The 26,318-nt window shown below is 36.3% G+C and overlaps 1 protein-coding gene across 2 annotated transcripts in view; it reads right to left on the minus strand.

Moving 5' to 3' along the window:
• ARB2A (ARB2 cotranscriptional regulator A) overlaps window positions 1–26,318 on the minus strand; it is a 384,523-nt gene that overhangs the window by 181,558 nt on the left and 176,647 nt on the right. For both annotated transcript variants that reach the window (XM_065875007.1, XM_065875008.1), the window contains one exon: window positions 10,116–10,235. In XM_065875007.1, coding sequence (XP_065731079.1) covers window positions 10,116–10,235 — 120 coding nt within the window. The remainder of the gene's footprint in view (window positions 1–10,115; window positions 10,236–26,318) is intronic.

The following is a 26,318-nucleotide window of genomic DNA, read 5'->3' on the forward strand; positions in this document are numbered from 1 at the left end:
TTTTGTTGAATTGAGAGATAGAGTGCTCAATCTCTCAGCTGCAGTAAGATCTGGATGCAGTCCATCTACATGGATATTGAAAAACCTCCTCCAAAGGTAATTCCAATGGGGTAGTATGTATCCATTACTCTACAGAAAGATTCTATAAAAGATTAGTGAAACCTTTCTCCATTTCAGCTTTCTGAACAATCTGATCCTGGTGTGACTGAGAAATAAAACATTAAGGAGCACATTAGATCCTAAGTAGAAATGATCTATGAAGAATGGAAATAATTACAAGTAACATCATAATTAATGATGAAAAAAGTGAATGTTTTCTCCTTAAGATCAGGGACAAAAGGATGTCCACTCTAGCTACTTCTATCTATCACTATACTGGACAGGACAATTAGGCAAAAACAAACAAACAAACAAACATCCAGATTTGAAAGGAAGAAGTAAAACTATTTTTATTCACAGATTATATGATCTTGAACATAGAAAACCCTAAGGAGTTCATACATACACACACAAAAACTATTAAACTAATAAATGAATTCAATAAGATTGCAGGATACAAGATCAAGATACAAAAATCAATTGTGTTTTTTTTTTTTGGGGGGTGGGGGGCTGCGTGGCATGCGGGATCTTAGTTCTCCGACCAGGGATTGAACCCGTGCCCCCTGCAGTGGAAGCGCAGAGTCTTACCCACTGGACTGCCAGGGAAGTCCCTCAATTGTGTTTCTATACACTAGCAATGAACAATCTGAAAATAAATAATTTCACTTAGAAGAGCCTCAAAAAGAATAAAATACTACGGAATAAATTTAACTAAGTAAGTGTAAGACTTGTATACTGAAAATAAAAAAAAATTTGAAAGAAGATAAATAAATAGAAATAAAACCCATATTCATGGATTGGAAGACTTATTATTAAGATGGCAATATTCCCCAAATTGATCTACAGATTTAATTCCAATCAAAATCCCAGCTCCCATTTTTTGCATAAATTGACAAATTGATCCTACAGTATAAATGGAAATGCAAGGGACCTAGAATAGCCAAAGCAGTCTTTAAGAAGAAGGAAGCTGGAGAATGCACACTTCTTGACTTCAAAACTTGCTACAAAGCTACAGTAATCAAGACAAGCATGGTATTGTATTAAGATAGGCATATAGATCAATGGAATAGAATTAAGAGTCCATAAACCAACCCTTATATTTATAGTCAAGGGAGCTAAGACAAATGGAATGGGAAAGAATAGTCTTACTGACAAATGGTGCTGAGACAACTGAATATCTACATTTAAAAGAACTATGTTGGACTTCTACTTCATACAATGTACAAAAATTAACTCGAGTGACAAAAACTAGATAAACTGGACTTCATCGGAATAAAACACTTCTGTACTTCAAAGGACATCATCAAGAAAGTGAAAATATAACCCACAGAATGGGAGAAAATATTTGCAAATCATGTATCTGATATCCATTGAAATAAAGTATTCAGAATATATAAAGAACTCTTACGATTCAACAGCAAAATGATAACATAATTTAAAGATGGACTAAGGGTTTTAACTGACATTTCTCCAAAAAAATATGCAAATGGCCAACAGCACATCAAAAGATGCTCAAAATCATTAGTCATAGAGAAATGCAAAATAAAAGCCACAAGATACTATTTCACCTCAACTAGTATAGCAAAAGTAAAAAAGATAGACAATAACAAGTGTTGGTGAGTATAGAGAAATTAGAACCCTCTTGTATTGCTGGTGGAATTTTAAGTATGGGGGTGATGGCTAATGGGTATGGAGTTTCTTTTGGGGTGACAAAAATGTTCTAAAAATTAGATAGTAGTGATGGTTGAACAATTCTGTGAATATACTTAAAACCATTGAATTGTACACTTTAAAAAATGGAGTTTTTGGTATGTGAATTATATCTCAATAAAGCTCAATAAATCTCAATGATATCTCATAAAGATATGAGATTGTAGCTCAAAAATTTTTTTAAAGTTAAAAAATGGAAACAAGCAAAAGTAAGCTAATCATTAAATAAAAAGTCATGTTAAATTCATGACTGAGGATAAAGTGGAGAGTGTCCCAGACTTATTTCATATACTGCCTTATAGTATTATGAGAAGGCATTATAACTTAGTTTAATAACTTTCCTCTTTGATTGATAAGACTATACTTTGAAGAATGAGTCATAGGGAAGCAACCTTCTTGGTCAGGCTGTGGGTTGGGTACACCAGCAGAGAGGAGATTATAAGAAACTAAAACCAGGAACAAAATGGGTAATACTATCTAATGTGAAAGAACTGATTAGACAGAATTCCCAAATTAACTGATATTCAAATGGAGGATAGGATGAATGAATAAGTTTAATTAGTAAAAGAGTTACTGTTAAGGCTTAAACTCTATAAAATAGTCAATTAACTGTACAGATAATTTAAGAATGCTCATGTTGTTGTAACATATATTGTTCCCAAATGTGTGATGGGGGGAATAAAAGGTATGTTAGACTCTTTATTCTCAAGTTTTTTCCAGATGATTTGAGCAAGATTTAGAGATCAAAGATAATTTAAAAACAAAACTGATTAGTAAAGTTTTAAATTGTGAAACATATAAATACTATAGAAAAAAGGGGGAGTTAATTGAGAATACTTTATGAAAAATCTAGTAAGAAGGAAAATTCTTTCACTTGGGAGAAACGGCATTAGCAAAAATGAGAATAAGCATACATTGTGGGCATTTAGACTCATGTTCAACAAACAATGATTTAATTCCTAATAACCAGGAATTTTATAAGTTAACCCTCAAACTCTACTTATATAAAGTGGGTACTTACAGAGGAGGACACACATAAGGAATGTGACCGAACTTATAATCTGTACAAATTAGAACTAATATTCAAACCCAGGTCATCTTCTTCCAAGTTTCATGTTCTCCTACTACACTGGGCTTGGAGGCCGGGGGTAGAGGTACAGTGAGATGGAACAATGGCAGTAAGGAAATTAGACTAGAACTGAAAGTTTCTATTGGGAAAAATATAGTTGGAAAGAGGTAATCAGATTATACAGAAAGTCTTAAAGTAACAGAGAGGAGAGATGATGCAAGAGACAATAGGGAGCCAGTATGATTCTGGAATGGCATAGTAAAAAGGGGGTTTAAATAGTACCAATCATGGTGTGGTATACAGGATGGAGTGGAGAGAAAAGAGAGCCAGTAAGAAAATGGGTATAAGAGTTCAGTGATACTGTTGTGAAATGATGAAATTAACAGTGGGCACAGAGAGGAAAAGACATGATCAATATTTCAGAGAAAAAAAAAACCTGACAAAATACATTGGTTGGTTAGATATGGGACAAAAGGAGAGGAGTTAACATAAAAACTAATAAACTGAATCATTCTTTTAAACAGTGAGATTTCCTAATACATATTAAAAATCATTTGAGTAAAAGTTAAAAAAAATCAAACCTCAATACATAGGTAAATTGTGAAGCTTAAAAATCATATCTGTATATGTAACTCTTTCCTTTTAAAACTCTGATTTGAGTGCTTCCCTGGTGGCGCAGTGGTTAAGAATCCGCCTGCCAATGCAGGGGACACGGGTTCGATCCCTGGTCCGGGAAGATCTCACATGCCGTGGAGCAGCTAAGCCCATACACCACAACTACTGAGGCTGTGCTCTAGAGCCCACGAGCCACAACTACTGAGCCCGCATGCCACAACTATTGAAGCCCGTGCACCTAGAGCCCGTGCTACGCAAGGAGAAGCCACCACAATGAGAAGCCCGCACACCATAACAAAGTAGTCCCCGCTCACTGCAACTAGAGAAAGCTGAGCGCAGCAACGAAGACCCAATGCAGCCAACAATAAATAAATAAATAAATAAGTGTATATTAAAAAACTCTGATTTGATATCTCATTTATTCTATTGACCACAATTATTAAATATCCAGTATATGCATTTTCCCCAATATCTACATATCTGCATAATCATTGTTCATTACTTGTTATCTGTTGTGCTTGGATACCCTTCATATCCACTTCGACATGCTTCTGTAGGTGTGTACAGGGAAAGATATTACACCCTCTTCCTCTTTGTTCAGCTTTCCAGATCCAATGTCACTAAGCCATGTAGAATTTGCTGCCTGGAGGCTAGAGAGCCCAGCATGGAACAATGGCAGGAAAATAATGTCTAATGTCTAATGTGTGCTTCTTTACCATTCCCACCACTTCTACGTTGGTAAAGCCTTTTATTGGATCTTACTTGGACTCTTGCAACTAACTCCTAAAATTACTGTTATCGCCAATCAATCAAAAGACAGTATCTATAGTATATGCAAAAAATTAAACAAAATTGAATATAGGAGGCAAAAATAATATAATCTCTGGTTTCTCTCTAAGGAGCATACAAAGTAGAGAAACTATATTGTTTTCATATAAAACAACTAGAGGGCTTCCCTGGTGGCGCAGTGGTTGAGAGTCTGCCTGCCAATGAAGGGGACACGGGTTCGTGCCCCAGTCTGGGAAGATCCCACATGACGCGGAGCGGCTGGGCCCGTGAGCCATGGCCGCTGGGCCTGCGCGTCCGGAGCCTGTGCTCCGCAGCGGGAGAGGCCACAGCAGTGAGAGGCCCGCGTAACGCAAACAAACAAACAAACAAAAAAACACAACAACAACTAGAGAATTAAGATAGCGTTCCATACAAGTTGTAACCATCCCATGCATTAACATGCTATTTGTATCATGTAGGCAGCCAACTCAGAAATTCAAGTTATATTACAAATGGTGACTTATTTTTACTGAATTACTTATATTTTAAAGTAGGTTTGTAAGAAGTGTTTTTGGCCTGAATTGTTTTGATACTCTAATGGATCAATTTTTCTTTGTTTATCTGCCCTTATTCTACCTCTCCTCAATTCTTCATTCCCAGCAGCCCATTTTTTTTTTTTTTTTAAACATCTTTATTGGGGTATAATTGCTTTACAATGGTGTGTTAGTTTCTGCTTTACAACAAAGTGAATCAGCTATACATATACATATGTTCCCATATGTCTTCCCTCTTGCGTCTCCCTCCCTCCCACTCTCCCCATCCCACACTTCCAGGCTGTCACAAAGCACCGAGCTAATATCCCTGTGCCTTGCGGCTGCTTCCCCCCAGCTATCTACCTTACTACGTTTGTTAGTGTGTATATGTCCATGACTCTCTCTCGCCCTGTCAAAACTCACCCTTCCCCCTCCCCATATCCTCAAGTCCGTTCTCCAGTAGGTCTGCGTCTTTATTCCTATCTTACCCCTAGGTTCTTCATGACATTTTTTTCCCTTAAATTCCATATATATGTGTTAGCATACGGTACTTGTCTTTTTCTTTCTGACTTACTTCACTCTGTATGACAGACTCTAGGTCTATCCATCTCATTACAAATAGCTCAATTTCATTTCTTTTTAAGGCTGAGTAATATTCCATTGTGTATATGCCAGCAGCCCATTTTTTAGCATTGATCACATTAAGTGGATATGCTACTATCCAATTTGTTTTGTTCTTTGTAGACAAAATGTAAATGATGTTTCTTTAAGATCATAGTTAACTCATGTCACTAAAGGTAAAAACTAATTCTTTTAGTCCCATTCCATTTTCTTTTCAGGGTAAACCCAAATCATGCTCTAGGCAATTTTAAAAGATCAATTTAGAGTAGACTGAGGTTGAGTGTCCTCACACAGCTAAGTCCAAAAAATAGTCCTCTATCAGCTACTGAAGGTCAGCTTAGGCTGCCTGGAGGCTAGAGAGCCCAGCATGGAACAATGGCAGGAAAATAGAGTTCCCTTCATTCCTTAATTCACATGCAAGTGAGGTGCCAATCAAGTGCTGACAAGCATGGAGAAACCAAAATCAAAAGTGGGTAGAGATACACTTTCAAAAGGTGCAGTTTTCACACATTTCTAAGAGATGTTTTTAATGGTGGCTGAGAACATACCACTAATAACATGGAAAAGAAAATAAAAGTAATATGAAAAATACTAATTTTATATCAGCTGAGATGATTCAATACGCTAATGAAATATATTTGCTAAAATTGTCTAATGTGTTCTAAAAGAAATATCAACAATCTCACTTTGACTAAGGAAAGAAATCTGAATGCAAATTGATGTACAGAGCACTGCAAACAGGGAAGGTAAGGTGAGTTAAGATTGGAAACTGGGCATTGACAAGGAAGCTAACTCATTTGCAAATAAAAGAAAATTTTAAGCTTGCTTGATTTTGTCAAACTAACCATCATCTACAATGACAAGAGCAAAGCACTCTGAAATGACCAAGTATGGAAGCAATGGAATCACTTCATAAAATGGCTGGTGAAAGAGACTATGAAAAAGCTTAAAAACTGCATTGATTTTTGACAGCTAATTTCTAAGAAATGAGTTTAAATTTTTAACCACTAATATAAGGCAAAAGCAAGCTGCATTAGTTGTAGATGTTTTTCTAAATGAATTTGGTAAATGACTGTTGATTATGACTACTAATTCTATCTACCACATATAAAATAGAATTTCTTAGAAATTTAAAGCTTCGAAAATGATGTTTTAATAATGGTAGCATTATATATTGGCATTATTTTTAAATACACAGGAGAGATAGCATAGAGTAGGTATGTTACTTTTAAAATTCATTATCAATTCATAAAATAAATAGTTCTTCCCTTTTGCTTTAAAGGCTGAATGCTAGGATTGTTACCAGAGCTGTCTTAACAACATCTATTTTTACTAGGATTACAGAAAGTTTAGAGAATTAGAAACTTGAGTTGTTACCATATAATGGGAATGAAAGCAGTGAAAAGCATATTTTTAGTATGACTTTTCTCATTATTATAGTCAACTGTATACTGTTTTATGAGGTTAGGCCTGATCAAATTCCAATATTTACTACCATAACTGAACACTGGTTTTGAAAATAAATCTCTTAACTACCTCTTGTATTCTTCAGGCAAATTTTAGCACTTCAAAATAGGATATAATAATAAATTATGTTCTCAGTTTTCAAAAACAACAATTAGCAAAATACAAAAGCTCTACAACTATTTTGTGCTCTAAATTTAAAAGTAATTTTTCAGATTTCTATTAGTAGTACCTTAATTTTAAACTCCAATTATACGTAATTTTAACTTAATAAATGGCAAGATACATTTTAGCATGGGTCCTGACTGGTACCTGTTTTTAAACAATAAGCACTACAAGTAATTACACGTAATATTGAAACTGTACTAGTCACACAGTTCACATCTAAAATAAATTTTCTTAAAATTCATGACCTAAAAAAGAATGTGAACTTGAATGAGGATGGTAGAACAATCTCCATGCATTCCAACATAATGCTACAAACTAGCGCTGTTCCATCTATAAGGGGTGTGTGTGTGTGTGTGTGTTTGTGTGTGTAGAGTCTTGAATCAGGAGTAAAATTTTATGATAATTTTTAAAAAGTTAAACTTTACTGAAAACCAAAAGATTTCATGTCTGATGTGCATAATGTACTATTGAGATAAAAAACTAAACCGTAATTTAAGATGTCCACAACTCACTTCCTTGTAAAGTTAATATTAAATATTTTAATCCATGTAAAACAATTTCATATAATACACATATGTTGAGAAATCCTGAGAGAATATTTGTCAACATTTTAAACACCATGAGTTTTCCTCTAAGAATAAGGGGGAGAATAGGAAAGAATATTATTCAGTTTTAGGCAAAAACAAAAGGTTTAAACATATTTCAATTTTTTTTGTTGTTTATCAATGCTATCTTTCAAAAATCCTTGAAACTAAGTAGAAACACTATGGTCTTAAATATATTAATCAAGCATTGTCAAAAATTTATGTAAAACTTAGTGTACAATGTTATTTATTTAGAGAAATTTTTTTCAATAGGTCATAAACTACTTTTTCTTTAGCTTCCACCATCTATACACCTTCTTTACATACCCCTATCAAAGTTACTTGACAAAAAGTAGCAAATATATGAAGTTGAGATAATCGCCATTAATATTTTAAAACCTAAACAAGGTATATTACGTTAAATAGACTTCTCAGTCCTGGTGTTGCCTGTCAGATATGTGATGTGCCAGTGGTTATATTATATTCCTCCTCCCATGCATGCACCTCCTGCAGAGATAGCAGACTACAGAAGCTGACCCTTACTGAGACCATCTTGTCTCTCTGACAAAGCTCCTTTTTAACTTCTTACTTACTGGTTACTTCCTGTGATGGAGAAAAACTTTAGCTCAGCTTGTGATAATTTCACAGGCCCTGAGGACCCTGACCCTAATAGCCTCAAGGTCAGAAGTCAAGTCTTGTTCTGAAACATCTGTGTGCTTTATATTAAAGTGGAACAAAAGTGCAGAAATATCCACCAGTGTGTGACAAGAAGGACAGGCAAAATAAGACTGACACACTGGTCATCTGTTACTCCGGCATCTTAAATTCATCTCTAAAACTGTCCAAAATTCACTTAAATTCCAAATTTGATGTACAAAAGGTTTTCGTTAACTGCCTTAAGGTAAAAATATGGAAATTTATGTTTTACAGAAATCTGAAATTTGAAGTCTTACAGGCCTTCAGACATATTTTAAGTTATTCCGTAAGTCATGAAATTTCATGTTTTATGTAATTTAATGGCTTACAGAAAGAAAACATAAGGTACATATATATCAGCTATATACGTGTGTGTTTGTATATATCTATATCTGTATGGTTAAAAGAACTATTTGAAAAGCAACATTCACATTTTAAAAAGGACGTCATACTTGTATGTTAGAGAGCTATCTTAAGATACCCATTATGTATTAAAATAAATAAATTCAGCAGTTAAAAGTACTTGAATATAATTTCAAAAAAAGTGAAATCAATTTAAGAAATAAATGATTTATTTACTGATCTTAAGAGAGCACAGTATTTGTAAATTTAGGTCAGCTAAAGTGTTCTCCGGTGTCACCGCTAGTTTTATACCTAAATCATGTGGGTAAGCAATAAGGTGTGGGAAAGTTGAAAAGACCATGGAAATATATTTAATTTCTATGATGAAGAGAAATACATAGCAAAGTTTAGAAACATAAAAATTAAACAACCAATGCTACGCCGGCTTTTAATGTCCACTTTAGGCCATTTGGATTTAAAATTATCAAATGCACTTTTATCAAATTAACCATTTTATTAGAGCACTGGTACCTTCCTGTGACATAAGGGTAATGGACATGGAGCACATTTTTAGGACTGATTATATATCATTAATCATTCATACCAGCACAAAGTATACTAACTGCAATACTGCATATAATACTGACCAAATTTAGAAATCTTGATAATTTTTCCACTATGTACACATAATCTTCACCCTAGGAATCAGATTATTTTGAAATGCAAAGATTTTTAAGACCAAGCATTGAGTTCCACTTAGATTAATGGGAGCTTTCTAATAGTTTTAATACTAATTATATGGATTCTGATCAAGTACTAACTTGAAGAGATAGCAGTTTTGTCAGTTAAAGGGTCTACTGAAATTTTAAACACTTTACAGATAATAATGCTTCAGCGATGTACCCACTAAAACAAGAATCACAAATATAAAATGTATGGAAAGTGGGGCTATAATGTAGAAGTTAAAAAGTAATATGTATAGTGGGAAGCAGCCACAAAGCACAGGGAGATCAGCTTGGTGCTTTTTGACCACCTGGAGGGGTGGGATAGGGAGGGTGGGAGGGAGATGCAAGAGGGAGGAGATATGGGGATATATGTATATATATATATATATATATATATATATATATATACATATAGCTGATTCACTTTGTTATACAGCAGAAACTAATACACCATTGTAAAGCAATTATACTCCAATAAAGATGTTAAAAAAAAAAGTAATACGTAAATAAGGAACAGGCAAAAAGCTTTCTGGTTAGCACTGAAAAGTTCTACCACAATAAAGAAATATACTCTTTTTAAACATCATAAAATTATTTACTCAAAATACATAATTTTCATCCTTTATAAAATAATTTAAAGTAATGACACCAAGAAAAAGGGAGTGGAGGGGATAAATCTGTAAGGAGTTTGGAAATTAGCAAGAGTTAAATATGCACTTACCAGTTCAACAAAAGCAAGTCCTCCATAGCTATGAGCAACAAAAAATACATTCTCAGCTGCAGATTGGGCTATGAAATGGTCCCACACATAGACTGCATGTTCTTCAGGAGAACCATTTTCCTATAAGTAAAACAAATATAATATATATCATACTGTATCTAATTATTATCATAGTAATCAAAAATTAAATTATATGCTTGCTTATATAGCATAAGAAATAAGATGGTTATAGCTTATTCCAAATAATAACAATACAAAAAAACTACATTGAAGATCCAAATTAGGGAATAAATTAGTATTAAACCATTAGTAAATTACTGCTAAACTTAAGTGCTACTATAATATTCTGAAAGAAAGTATTTTAAAAAAGTACATTTTTGAGGGGAAATTGCTCATTCTGGGCATATCTGAGATATTAAAATATATCTAAGTACATTAGAATTGCATAGCAGAAAGTTATAGTGGTCTTATGATAAAACAGTGTAACACTAAGAAAAATCAGATACATTTCTATATGTATACCTGAAAATACTTATAGTATACATACAGATAAATTATTTGATTTATAAAGTTTTAAGTACTTCTGTAAACTAAAAATAAGCAGAAAATTAACAACAAATATTTTCAATTTATATTATTTTAAAAATACACCTTTTTCCTAAAAGAATTTTCCATACATATTTTATTTCTAGAACTGGAAGAAATATAAACCTGGACCTTTTATACTTCCTAATTTGCTAATCCCTAATAAATGTATGAATGTTGCTTTAGTTCCAAAAGTTCTATAATAACTTCATTTTATTGTGTTTATTGCTATAGTAGGCACATTTTGTGATTAAAACTCGGATAATGTGAAAAAGGAAGAAAAAGAAAAAACAAACCACCAAAGAGCTAAAAAAACCCAAACTGATAAAAACTAAAACAGATCGTGAAAACGTTTTGTGTGAATATTTTTTGGAAGCTTTAACACCAAAAGACTAATTCCCTAAGAATGTCATGGTACTAGACAATGAACACAATTTATTCACATTTTCCATTTCAGAAATTTTTAAATATCATATTAGGGTCCATATGAATGGCTTCACTTACCACCTAAAAGCTGTTGTTCCCTAATGACTATCTCCACCCAGAATTTCTCTCCAGAGCTCCAGACCCAAGGTCATTTCCTTTTGAAAGCCCCACAGATACTTCAAACTCAACCAATTCAACACCTTGCTAATAATTTCCTCTCCAAACCTGTGTCACTGTCTTTGCTCCCCACCTCCTGCTGAAATCTGAGCATCATCTTTTATTTCCCTCTCCCTCAAACTCCACATAAAATCAATCATTAAAAACCTGTTGATTCTGTCCCCAACTGTCTCTTAAAGCCATCTACTTCTCTCCCTTCTCATTTCCTCTGGCTTAGCTCAAGCCCATCCTTTCACAAGTGGATGACTGCAACAGTCTACAGTCCAAGTTTCCCTGCCTCTAGGATTGCCCATTTAAATACTCTCTCTAATTCTGTAGTAAGAATAACCTTTCAAAAATGCAAATATGGTCATGTCGCCATGTTGCTCACTCACTGCTTAGAACTCTTTGAAGTGTTTTTATTGCCCTCAGGACCAAGTTCAAACTCAGAATGACACTAAGGCCTTACATGATCTGGCTTCTGCCTCGAAATGTATGTGCAAAATACGATGACCCAAAAGATATACTTCTCCAACCATGAGAGACCACACAGAACACTCTCTGTGTTCCAACTGCAGGGAACAACTTATAGAAACCTAACTGTGCCATACTTTTCTTATTTCTGGGCTGTTTTTTGTTATTGTTGTTTGGAAAGTGACCCAAGTGTTCTGCCTTTAATTCACCCACCACCTTTACCTGCATAATTCCTACTTGTCTTCAGAACTCAAATAAAACATCACCTTCTAGTGAAAGTTTTCCCTCTCATCCCCAAGGCTAGGTAATGTCCTACAGCCACATCTTGTACATGTTCCCATTATTGCACTGAATAGTTTGTATTGTAATTGCTTGTTAATCAAATTCCTGAGGCCAAGAGCTGTGTCTTCTTCATTAAATCACAGGGTAATAAATAAATAACAAAAACACAACATGTATCTTCAGAAATGATTACTTACAACCTTGTAGTCCTATACTAAAATACAAATATACTTTCAAAGATATCTATTAGTAACACAAATACGAAATTACCCACACCTAAAGTATGTAAAATAAATAGAAGAATCATAATTGGAAGGAAATCTTTGTAGGCATTTTTGGCTTTAGTAATTTAGCTTTCATTGGTATAAAAAGTAGGAAAATAGTTATCATCAAAAGCAGGATAGTGGTTAACTCTAAGGAAGAGAGATAGAGTTGTGATTGGGAAATAGACTTCTAGTGGCTGGCAATGTTTCATTTCTTGACTGGGGTAGCAGTTACACAAGTGTGTTCTTTTTTTGTTTGTTTGTTTTGCGGTACACGGGCCTCTCACCGCTGTGGCCTCTTCCGTTGCGGAGCACAGGCTCCGGACGCGCAGGCTCAGCGGCCCTGGCTCACAGGCCCAGCCACTCTGTGACATGTGGGATCTTCCCGGACCGGGGCATGAACCCGTGCCCCCTGCATCGGCAGGCGGACTCTCAACCACTGCGCCACCAGGGAAGCCCCACAAGTGTGTTCTTTATAGCTATAGTTAAACTGACTAATACATACTTAGTACTTTTCTGTACATATATATAAAGGGACCATAGAATTTATTCTACAAACCTTTGAGAGTGAAGAAAGGTAATGTTAGTAATTGTGCTCGGAGAACAGGTCTAAACTGGGACTGTCTAGAGAAAACCCAGACACCTGGTCTCCCTAGTTATATCTCACAATGAAATGTAAAAACAAAACAGGAATAGAGATAACAGAGCTTCTATCTGCTGATAGTTGGCAGAACTAACAATGTGAAATATCTGTGATGGTCCTAAATATTCTTCTATATATGGACAGAATAAAAACACATAGGAGATTAGATTATTCTGGCCCCCTAGGCTCTGCGCTGGAAGTGGAAATGTAAGGATGATAAGAGCTAAGCCATGATCCTGGCCTTCAATGTGTTTGCAATTTCATAAGGGTGTTAACACATAAAGAGAGGAGAGGCATTAGTGTGTGAGGAGTATTACTTTCTCTATTCCTGATGGACTGTCCTGACACCAAGTCCAATGGGTCTGTTATAAATTCACACTACCTGACCTCAGCGAAGTCCTGCCTGCTTTCTTCTCACAGTCACTAATTCTTCCTTTATACTGTTGAGAGCCTTTCTGTCCCATCCCTCTCATTCCCACCTCATTTTGAGTCCTCCTACAATGGATTCTTAACTAGTCTCATTTCTTTTAGTCTCTCCCTTTACTTTGTTGCCACCTTAATCTTGCTGAAGCCTGGCTCTGATCAACTCACTCTCCTGCCTGAAAGATCATTTACTGAAATGGTTGCCACTGCCTACAAAATAAATAACTGGAACTCTTTAGCCAACATCTCTAAACCCATCTTTCCAGCCTTCCTTCTACTTCCTACTATTTCCAGGGATCTTATTCATGCTCCAGGGAAAATCTGGATTACACATGAATAACTGAAAATCCTAGACAAAACTGCTATCATGAAATCCAGTCTGGGATCTCATGGGTAATGCAGCTCAGACTAAGCAAAACCTAAAGGTGAGAACACTTCCAAGGGAGCAGTTCAGCAGTAACAGACTCTCCCACTACTTCGGGTGATGGCAGAGTGAATGGAAAGGAAGGGATGGAGTAAGTAATTTCAGAGGAAAAATCAGCAAAACTTTGATATATAAGGGAAACTGCCAACCAGGCCCAAATGTCCCATCTATGACTAAAGGAGAGCTAAGAACTAACAGTTCTTTCCCCTATTCACATATAAAGACTAGTGTTTTCAGAGATTAGTATTATAGCTGAGTCTTTTCTTCCACAGTCTATGGCGATATCTGTTAAAATGGTCTATGAGCAGCAGGAAAAAGAAATCTCAAGTATCCATGTGCCCCAAGTACTTAAATATTTTCAGCCTGACTGTAAGGTCATCAAATTATTCTTTAGTTTTAGATTTTAAAACCTAATGTTCTAAAAAGCCAGACTCAATTGAAAAAAAATGTCTTTAACACCTACTTAGGGGGTTATCCATAGGCACAACTAAACCATTATACAAGATTATTCTAGGCCACACTTGACACACATTGACCCAAAAAGATCCAGGGTAGGAATCACAGTTTGCCATCAGGGCAGCAGCAGGCATTCCTTTTAATGGAAGCCTCACAGCAGTTCCTGTAGCAGACACAACACAGAACCTTGTGGGAGTTACTCTCTTTGGCCCATGGGGTGTTAGCTCAGGAGTGAGGGAATCGGACTCACCTTGGGCAGATACAGGAGTTATCCTGCCTTAAAAGTCTTATAACCTACAGAAGCCAATACCTCTTGCAACAACTCCATAGGCATGGCTTCCAGGGTCCTTGCCTGCAAGGGACTTGCCCAATTACAAGAGTTACTACCCTCAGGGAAGATCAAAATTACGATATTTATAGTCCATTATAATTCCTTCTAATCCAGATGCAGTTTACCAACCTGGGGTCATTTTCTACCATAGGCAGTGTTGCCCAGCAACCAACCACTTAGAGTGGATGCCATGGTATGTTTCCCAGAGCCTCCTTTAGTTAGAGGCACTCATTTCCTGAGCGTGCAAGTGGCACAGTTGGTAGCTGATAGCTTTAACTGAGGTACTCTCTAGGAATTGCCCTCAGCCAAATAAAGCTATCTTGACTAAAGTTACAATCCCACCTCTGAGGCAATTTACATCCAATGTCTGGTTGAGATGACGTGGATCTATAAAGGACCTATCGCCTGCCTCAAGGCAGGACATCTCTGAAAAGCCATCCCAGATCCAGAGATCACCAAGGAGTTAGATGAGGCCTTTGTTGTGACTATACTGAAGTTCAACTCCTTGGACCAAAATCTATTGTTTTGCTCTCCTACAGGTGCTGATCCCAAGAGAATTCCCCAACAAACTTCTTACATGCAACTTCAGAATCTGTTACCTGGGAAACCTAACTTAAGACACCACCTTATCAGGCTTCCAGGGACATAGAGCTAGAAAGTTAACTGAAGGTCAGATTCTCATACAGAAGGGGAAAGAGTTTTGCTAACCTTTGACCCACAGCATCTTACAAGCAATATATGGAAAGTATTTAATCTATTTACATGTATTATTATCCTGACTATGTTTAAAACTACTGTAAAATATTGTTGGCTCAAGTTTACATGTCAGTTCTACTATTAGCCATGGTAGCTTAAATGGAATCCTGTACTATTTCATTGGTTCTTCTCTATCCTGCTATTTATCTAATCTGCCATGTCACTTCTTCCTTCTAGAATATAAGCAATTTGAAGGTAGATTTTCTTTTGGATTCAAGCTATAAACAGAAGGCATGCTATAGGCATTTAATAAATGACTAACAATGCTAGTACTATTGGCAATGACACTGTTGACAAAGTACCATGAGATGCATTGCAAAAACCAAGACAAAGGAATATTCAAACTCCATTTCAGGAATCTAGCTTCTAATAATCTGGAAAGTGGCAAATGACTGATGTTCAGAGGCGTTTATCACTGTCTCATTTATAGAAGCAAATAACTGGATAACGCCTAAATGTCCAATAATGCAAAAATAAATATTTAAGTAAATTACAGTTTATCTGTCTAAGTAGCTATAGTATTCAGTGAGTTTATGAAGTAATACATGCAGTTCATCTAATTTTATAGGTGGTATAATTTTCACTACGAAAAAAGGCTTGAAAAAGACTAGGAAGAATCAAATAAAAATATTAAAAGCAGCTGCTTATGGATGGTGGAATTATGAATATTTTCTATTTTTAGTTCCTTTAGATCTTTCTGAACTTTCCAAAATTAGTACAAAGTGAATGCTCTTTATAATAAAATAAGAAAACAACAGCCAAAAAATCAGAAATCCTACTGCATAACTACTGCTGGCTTCTAAGAGGGAATCAGCATCTGAGTGGGATCTTTACATCTTCATATCTAACAAATTCTAACATCTGTGCCGAACCCACTGCATGTTTACAAGTAGCAAATCAAAGGGGTTGTTTCAAACAGGTGTAAGAGTAAAAAGTGATAGCTGAAAAAACAGAAAATCCACAAAAACTGGAAGAGCACATATAGCGCAAGGAGTCTGGGACTACTGGCATTGTCACTGAGCAACTTAAGGGCCGTGCTGCATTTAAAGCACAATAACTGACAGGAACAATCGTGATCCTGAATCGTCAAAAGAAAGTTAATGATGCTACATGAATTCCGTATTTGAAGGACTATAATTAAGAAATAGTTTAACTTAAAGTATTATTTTTAAAAACAGGTGATAAAGGAGATAAACCTTAGCTATAAAAAACCTGGCTTTCTTATGTGACTATTTCCCAAGGCTTTCACAAATGTATGGCTTTTTTCTATTCAAGTGTTTAGGAAAGCCAGATCCTCATCATTATAAGATGCAACAAATTCTGCCAAATATTTGCTGCTTCCTGCAACAGTTAAGCCCAATAATGGTAGCACAGGAATTAATTAACTTAGAGTAGTTTTTAATATATATTTCTGACATATTACATTACTAAAACCCCATTTTATAAATGAGATGGTGCTGTTCCAAGGCGCATCTGTGTCATTCCAACCCACAGCCCACACTGTGTCCACAATCATTATATATTTATAAACCAGAATCCACAGAGTGTATACTACCAGCAGTGTCTTTTGAAACTAAACAGATTTCAAGAGGAAAGACTTTATAATATGCCTCAATTACAGAAATGCAAACATACTAAATCTACTTTACAGGTTTCTCCATGAATTTCACATCAGAGTGCATCTTGTATTGAGTAACTTCAAGCTGGATGATTTTAAAATATGCAAATATACAAAGTGCATGAAGACAAAAGTAAATCGATTAATTAGAACTTGCTAGTGGCAGAATGCATAGAATATTTACACTGTGGAGCTCAGTAGTATTCAGAGTACAGGCTGAATTTCCTGATGTACTCTTGGCATCATTAATTGTTAAATGCCAAACAGAAGTGATACAGTAACCAAAGCCTTATCAACTATGCCAGATTCTACTACCTAGGCATTGCAAGGTCTGCATTTATGATGGAATACCTGAGCTGATAACACATGGAATTATCTAAACAACATTTGCATATTTGTGTAATTATTTTCTAAGGTTAATTAGCTCCTGTAAAGCATTTCGCCCTTTGAGACTGCTTACAGTGACAGGTTCACATATTTTCTGAACCATTGCCAAACCTGACAGATTTTTCTTCAGCTAACCTGTTGTTACGAAGTTATAAAATGAGTTCTCCTATAATATATATTTTAAACTTATAACTGATTTTAGGAAAAGTAAAATGAAAATTGAATGAATTTCAGGGTTTTTCAAATGTCCAATTTTAAAATCAAAACTTCAAGATTATTTTGTTTTACTTCATATTAGTCTTTCTGTGATTACAATGGTAAGCATATCTACTAAGAAAGTTTCTTTATGAATAATAAAGTCTAGCATTTTTTACTTTAAACCAGCACATACCTATGTCATTAACTCCGGCTGTGTCACATATAACACACACACACACACACACACACACACACTCTCTCTCTCTCTCTCTCTCTCTCTCTCTCTCTTTCTCACCAGCTGCCCTTAGTTCTATCACTGACTTGCTATTTACACTGGAGGCATCAGCTGGAGAAAGAACACTAATATAAAATCCACACTTTTTTATGACAAAATCTACAAATCAAAGTTGTTTCTTTTAAGATGCTAAAACCTCATTAGGTAAAATATGGCTAAATGAAATCCAAATGGGAGGCAGATATCCAAGTCAGAGGGATTTATGAGGATGCAAAAATGTAAGTTACCTTCTTGCACCCAACCAATCCACAAGTACAAGATAAAAGAAAATTTATACTTTTAGGAATTGGTCAGTAGGGTATGCTTTCAGAAGAAATGAAACACAAATAGCATATGACCCTAATCCAGAAAGACACACACAAGAAAATCATATGGTTTAGCTTTAAACTTTTAGATGATTCTGTTATTCAACTCCTTTGTACATGAAGAGTATAAATTGTACATTAGTACAGAACAAAACATTTATAAGAACAGTTATGTGTAAAATATATTTTGTAATGTCATATAATTTTATTTTAATCCAGTTAAATACTTTGGATTAAAAATTTATCTTCATTTTGTCATATTTTAAATGTGTTATTTTTTAAAAAGTATAGGCCTTTGTGTTTAATCATGATTAAAGGACTAGGAGTACATATGAATGCATAAAAACTGATGTTACAGCATACATCTAGCGAAAACATCTTCAAAAATAAAGGACCATTATATGGTCTTTAAATATTAAACGGAACTATATGAAGTTACCAATATTAGACATTTTTGACCTTAAAAATAGCAATTTCATACAATTCAACCTTAAACATAATGAAAACAAACAAAAGAAATATAAGCTTGAGCTATTTTAAAACTATCCATTTTTTTCCTACCTTTTAGGTGTCAAGATATTATAGACGGCCATCAATCTTAGAGACAGATTCAAGGCTACCTTACTTGTCAATATGGCTATATTTAATAAATTATAAATAGAAGACATTCATAATGATCATAACTGACAAAGGACCGGTATACAGAACCATATCAAACACATTTGAATTTCACAGATTTTCAAGCTTAACGTGTCCAAAAGTAAACTCTGTATCGGTTTCCCAAATTCTATTATCTGTTCTTCCTTTAGCCTTTCTCATCTTGTCAAGTGGTACCTCCACTAACCCAGTTGTTCATGCCAAAAATCTGGAAGTCATCCCTGACATCTTCCTCTTCCTCTATCTCTCTTATTGATCCAACTTAATTTATCCTCCCAAAAATATTTCTAGAATCCATAAACTTCTCTCAATTTCCACTCTTACTATCTCAGCCCAAGCTATCACCATATCTTGCCTAGGATGCTAACCACTTGAACTGGCTATATGCTTTCTCTCATTTAATCTTTACAATGACTTTATGACACAGACACTCTAAATATCCCAGTTTACAGAGATTAATTATTTTGTTCAAGGTCATACAATTTGCCAGATTACAAACTAGTCTGTCTGGTTCTAGCATCTGAACTTCTACGCTATACTACCTATTCTTTTAAATGATATGTGTGAAAGTTAAACTTTGTCTTTTTATGCATTTGAATATAAAGTTCAAACAACAATTAACCAACGAATTTAGGGGGAAAATGGATAATCAATTAATTATAACCTATTATTTATAGAAATGGTGCCAAATGCTTTGTGATTGGGCCATAATTGCCACAAAATAGGTATAACCTGGAATGAAAGGAAGATAAGAGCTGGTAGGATTCTTAGATTCCAAAACCATGCTCCAGAGCACTTCTGACAAAGTAAACACTGATGATCCTACTCACTTTATAAAATTTAGGCTCTCCTCTCTTAGTGCAATCTACAATACAATCATAAAAATGCTTTTATAGCACATATGGAGGCAGGCACGGATCTAAATACTTCACAGGTATTAACTCATTTAATTCTGACAATCCTATGAAGTACTATTTTTACCCTCATAATCAGATAAACAGGCCAAAAAATGATTAAGGAACTTACTCAAGAAAATTGCTAGTATATGGCAGAGCCACAATTCAAACCTAGGTAGTCCAACTCCATATCAGTAATCTTAATCACTTTATACTGCCGTGTTAAAACACGTTAATATCCTTTGCTCTCTGTAGGCATAATCAAGGTCGTTGCTGTATATAGCAATGAACCAAATGGCGAAGGGCCTTTAAGAAAAAAGGGACAAGTGTTGCTTATGTAGACATCATGCACTGTGGGCCAGGTTCACATGACAAAAAACTTTCTTTGTGAAATGAAGCTCTTGGTTTTCTGAAAGTTAAATGTGTCCTCCTTTTCCTTGAATCACCTCTGCCACCTTATGAGAATTAAACTGAACCTGGCTTGAGATCCATTATTAATTTTCTGCCATTCAGTCATCCATAACAAAGAATAAAGCTAAGTGAGAGAAGCTAGACACAGAAGACTACATATTGTATGATTCATTTTATAGGAAGTTCTGGAAAAGCCAAAACTATAGTGTTAGAATCAGTGGTTGGCAGGGTCAGAAAGTTTGTTGACCCTTGCTGTAAATACTTGCAATCTCAGTTCCAGCTTAGAGTGGCAGATTAAACATCTGTATTTTTAAGACAGCATTATCTCCCCATACCCTATACACACTACAGTAAAAGATTTTTTTTTTTTCAAAGACATAAATCCACAAGGCCTAGGAGGACAAGGGAGGAGAAAACACCGTGACATTTGGAAGATGAGCAGATATAAGAATGGTAACTGATTTAGCAGATCTGAGACAGTCAAATCCCAAGCTGGCGATGGGGAAAGCTAAAAACCAATTCCATTTATACTGTAAAATCCTCCAAAGCACAGAGATAGTATTCTAGGTACCCCCCAGGATTGAAGGAGAGTGGATGTATGTGCTAAAATAAGACTGTTTGACAGCATTTATTTTCCCCTCTTCCATTCCATGCAACTCGGTAAATGTCTTTCCACATTCTGACAGGAGAGATTTTGAAATGGGGATAGCAGTACCATATGCAAATTGATATGGAATATAGTGACCTACCTTCCCTCTCTTCCCCCAGCCTTCATCCCTTCTAAACTTTCAGATTGTAAGTAGTCAGACCTTCAGTCTCTAGGCAGAAGACTAGAGGAATCTTCTTTGGAAAATCAAACGAGGTTAAATAAAAGTTCTAAAGATACAGATGGACAGAGAAAGACAAATACTATATGATCTCACTTATATGTGGAATCTAAAAAAAAAACAAACAAACTCTGAAACAGAGAACAGATTGGTGGTTGCCAGGGTGAGGAGCGAGCGGGGTGGGAAAATGGGTAAAGGTAGTCAAAAGGTATAAACTTCCAGTTGTAAGATAAGTTCTGAGGATACAATGAAACAGCATGGTGACTATAGTTAACACTACTGTATTGTATATTTGAAAGGTGCTAAGAGAGTAGATTTCAAAAATTTTCACTACACAAAAAAAGTGTAAATATGTGAGGTGATAGGCGTGTTAACTAACCTAAGATGTGTTAACTAACCTATTGTGGTAATCATTTTGTAATACATACATATATAAAATCACTACATTGTATACCTTAAACTTGTACAATGTTATATCTCAGTTATATTTCAATAAAGCTGGAAAAAAATTCCAATACCAAAACCCCCCACAAAAAACAGATACAGATGGATGGGGGTGGGCATGGAGGAAAATTCCCAACAGACTACTCAGATTACTTATAGTGAAGCTCAAACATCACATGTCTCACCCATACACTCAGAGGTTCCAATTAGCTTTTTAATTCCCACTGATAAACATGAACAGACTGCCAAACATTATTAGACACATGAAGACAGCCTATAATACAAAATGGAAAGACCAGAATAAATAGAAAAAGGCAACTTGGAAGAAACTGAGACTTTGCAGAAAGAGGAAAATTTCAGAAACATTGCTATTATTATTATCAGAGAGATGAGAGAAAACAGTACACTCATAAAACAAGAACAGGATACTATTAAAAGGAATATTCAAAAAATAAAAAGACCTCTAGAAAATTGAATGCAAAATAGCAGAAATGAAAAATCTGATAGAGGAGTCAGATGGTTAAGTTAAAGAAATCTTCTAGAAGCAAAAAAATATAAAAAATAGAAAAGTAATAAATCAAACAATAAGTTCAAGAGATTCATTATCCAAAAAAACAGAAGGGAGGAAATGAACAACAAAATATCTCAGAACATTAGCTGTTGAACTGAAAAAGCTGACAAAGTACCCAATATAATGGCTGGATAGATCTAAATAAAGGTCTATCATTGTGAAATTTAGAACCCAGGATAAGAATATTCTATAAGTTTCAAGACAGAAAAATGAAAGATTAGGATTCAGAACAATTCTGGACTTTTTAATAGCAACAGAAGGATCAGGATGATAAAAGAAAGCCTTCAAAATTCAAAAGGAAAATAATACCCAACTTATAATTCTATACCCAGCTAAAATATCATCAAACATAAGTGTAAGATAAAGATATTTTCAGACATAAAGACACACAAAAAAAGTATATCTCATTACTCTCTTCTGAAGAAACAACTGGAAGATGTGCACCTTTAAAATAAGAAATAAACCAAGAAAGACAAAGGCATGAACTACAGGAAATGGAAGAAATAACACAAGAAAGTAAAAAAAGTAATCTTCAGAAAAATGGTGAAGGAAGATGTCAGGATGATAGCTGGACACCAGATGCTGTGAGCAACCAGACTAGGTGGTAGCAATGCGACTCAAGACACAAATATGCTGAAGGCTGTCATCACCATGACCCCCACTACAAATGCATCATCACCTTAAGACATAATGACCCAATGAGCCTGACCTGGATTTGGATTTGGATTTTCCTAACCTCTTGCTAATAAGATTACGGTGTACTGTTAATGCTCTGTTGCTGATTCAGCTGAGGACACTCATTATACTTCACAAAAGTGTTGTAGGACCTAGCTATAGACCAGGGTAAGCTTAGAAACAGGAAATACAGGGACTTCCCTGGCGGTCCAGTGGTTAAGACTTCACCTTCCAATGCAGGGGGTGCAAGTTCAATCCCTGGTTGGGGAGCTAAGATCTCATATGCCTCGGGCCAAAAAACCAAAACATAAAACGGAAGCAATATTGTAACAAACTCAGTAAAGACTTGAAAAATGGTTCATATCAAAAAAAAAAAGTAAATATAAAGAGCACACTCCCTTTAACCATATTTCTGCTTATTTCCTCTGCCAGATGCTCCAACTGTTGAAAGCCATGTTTTTTAAGACTATATTGTCTCCTGAGTTTCCTATAAGGGGCCTGTTGTAAATGTTTAGGGAAGCTGAAGTCAGAGCGTGATCCAAAGTATGTGTTCAGCTTATCTGCTACTAGGAGCTTTCATCTAATACTAGCAATATTTTCCTTTCCTTACACAATTAGGCCTGTGTTTGCTGCTCAACAATTTGAAGTGAACAACATATTATTTAGAAAAACATATAGTAATAGTTGTAGTTTGACTGTGATATACCATTCAGTACCCAAGCCCCCACCTCAGTAAGACTGAAGCACTCATTTTCCCATCTGCTGTGAGTGTTGATGGCTGACAGCTCTTGCAGCCAAGGATTCCCCAAATCCCTCTTTCCTGTCACTGATTTCAGGGAAAGAGAACTACCATGCCCAAGATTATGCTTCCTTCTTGGAGAGAAACTGCTTCCAAAGACTGGTTAGTGCTAGAGAATAAGTTCCTGGCTCCTTGCCCGAATTTTGGAACTCTATAGGACTATCTTTGTACCCTGTGAGGGTCAGTAGTGATGCCTTCACTTCTTTATAGGTTTTTATCCTGAGAATAATTCCCAGCAAATCTTCTACATGCTAATCTCTGCATCAGAGCCTGCTTCCCAGCGAAACTGACCTGTGACAGCTGGCTCCAGTGAGTGGTCTGAAAAAGTTGACTCTAAAGTATTGAATAGAAATTTTGGAGCTGGATGACCTATCCACCAGCTGGCTGAAAATGCCAGTAGTAGGTGGAGCACTGATAAACCCTGGTACATAGTAACAGTGCAACTGCTAAAAACTTTCACTAGTGATGAACTGGAAGTATATACTGGTAGAAAGGAATGTACAAGCAAGTACATGTATTGACACCTTAAAGTACATCATTAGGGCTTCCCTCGTGGCGCAGTGGTTGAGAATCTGCCTGCCAATGCAGGGGACACGGGTTCGAGCCCTGGTCTGGGAAGATCCCACATGCCGTGGAGCAACTGGCCCCGTGAGCCACAACTGCTGAGCCTGCGCGTCTGGAGCCTGTGCTCCGCAACAAGAGAGGCCGCGATAGTGAGAGGCCCACGCATCGCGATGAAGAGTGGCCCCCACTTGCCGCAACTAGAGAAAGCCCTCGCACAGAAACGAAGACCCAACACAGCCATAAATAAATAAATAAAATTAAAAAAAAAAAAAAGTACATCATTAGAAGGACTATGGACTTGGATGGCTATTTCCAAAGGCAATAGAGTGATTAATCAGCATAAGACTAAGTGTGAAAGCCAGAGAGCTTCCTTAGCAGCATATAAAGAGGCTCTCTTCTGCAGCAGGAGGGCCAAAGAACCTAAGGACCAGGCCCAGTACTTTTATGAGAGAAGCAGAGCTCCAGGGAAAGCTGGATTCTCCCCTGGCAGGTCTCAATGTGGGGTTAATACCCTGATTCAGGAGTGGAACCTAAAACATGGGATGGGTACAACTGGGTCACCTCAGTCCCCAGATTACCCTGAACCTTCAGGGCCTGCAGAAGTAGCCCATGTCTCCCAGTTGAAAGCTAGTGCTCTCCCCACGCTTGGAGATGGTACAGAAGCTGCTGCCTTTGCTAGACAACATGGCTTCCTCCACCCCACTTTCATGTCCACTGCAGACCCCAGCCCAACAATTAGGATTAAGTCACAATATAACCTAGCCAGGGAAGTGCTGGGCCTCTTAAGGGAGAAAGTGTAACAGGAAGGAGTTGCTTAGTCAGTACTGATAGGCAGGAGCAAGGGGAGTACAGAGTGCAAGGGGACTAAATTCTGAAGGTGCTGGATCAAGGCAGGCAGAAAATGAAGTTGGATAAAGGCAAGTTGATTGATATATAAGTACCTACTCAGGATACAGGATTTAATACTTGCCTAAATTTTCTATTGCAGCAGTTACACATTACCACAGAATTAGTGGCTTTAAAAAGCACTAATTTATTATCTAATAGTCCTGTGTATTAAAAGTCTGACATAGGTCTCAATGGGCTAAAATCAAGGAGTCCTTTCTGGAGGCCCTAAGGGAAAAATCCATTTCCTTGCCTTTTCCAGCTTCTAGAGTCTGCCCCCTTGTCTTGCTGCCCCCTTCCTCCATCTCAAAGCAAGAAGCCTTGTAACTTGCTGTCATTTTTCCAGAGTCACATCTCCCTCTCTCCCACTTCTGCCTCTTTCTTCCACTTTTAAGAACTCTTGTGGTTACAGTGGGCTCACCCAGATAATCCAGGATAATCTCCCCATTTTAAGGTCCTTAATTTTAATAACATCTGCAAAATTCCTTTGCCATGTGAAATAACATACTCACAGGTTTCAGGGATTAGGATGTGGACATCTTCGGAGGCCATTATCCTGCCTACCACAACATCCTAGCAAGGACCCTGGGAGATGGTGATAATTCCTTGCTACGATCGCTCTTAGAACCTTGAAGAAAGTAATGATGTATACTAAGTGAAGATCCTTGTATCACATGTTATCACTCACCAGACAGTGTCCATCTCAGAAGAGGCAATAAAACAACCAAGAAAACAGAAAGACTCAGACAGTTTATGTCTGCCAGAGTCTGCTATTGGCTACCTTAGTGCTAGCACAATCGGCACGTGAATGGAAAAGTCAGTGTGGCAAGGATGGATGTGATGCGAAGGCCCTCAAGCATGCATCTCGCTCACCAAGGCTGATCCAGCTACTGCCATCTAATGAATACAGTCATCCTTCGGGATCCATGGTGGATTGGTTCCAGGACCCCCCGCAGATAACAAAATCCAAGGCTGCTCAAGTCCTATATATAAAATGACTTAGTTTTATATTAGTTGCTTATATAAAATGGTTGAATCCATGAATGTGGAACCTATGGATATGAAGAGCTGACTGTGCTTCAGCAGTGAGAAGTAAAAAGAAAACCGTGTGTGTGTGTGTGTGTGTGTGTGTGTGTGTGTGTGTGTGTGTTGGGGAAGAGGTGAGGTTTAATCCTAAAGGTAATTAGCATTATGACAGTACACTGAAGACATGCCAAGCATTCCAGACAGTTCAGTCTAGAACATTCTCTGGACAAAATGGTATATAGTCAGAAGCTAAGTATGTCTCATAGTATCTATATCTGAATCTAAAGCAATAATTATAATATAGCAAAAACTCATATGTCAAACCTGGGTCATCAAGAAAAGATAAATTATTTCCAGTGTGCTCTATCTAAGAAAGTAAGGCATTACACAGAACATTTTATAGAAATGTAGGGAGTGGAGGAAGGG

This window comes from Phocoena phocoena, chromosome 3, assembly GCF_963924675.1.
Source record: "Phocoena phocoena chromosome 3, mPhoPho1.1, whole genome shotgun sequence".
Lineage (NCBI taxonomy): Eukaryota > Metazoa > Chordata > Mammalia > Artiodactyla > Phocoenidae > Phocoena > Phocoena phocoena.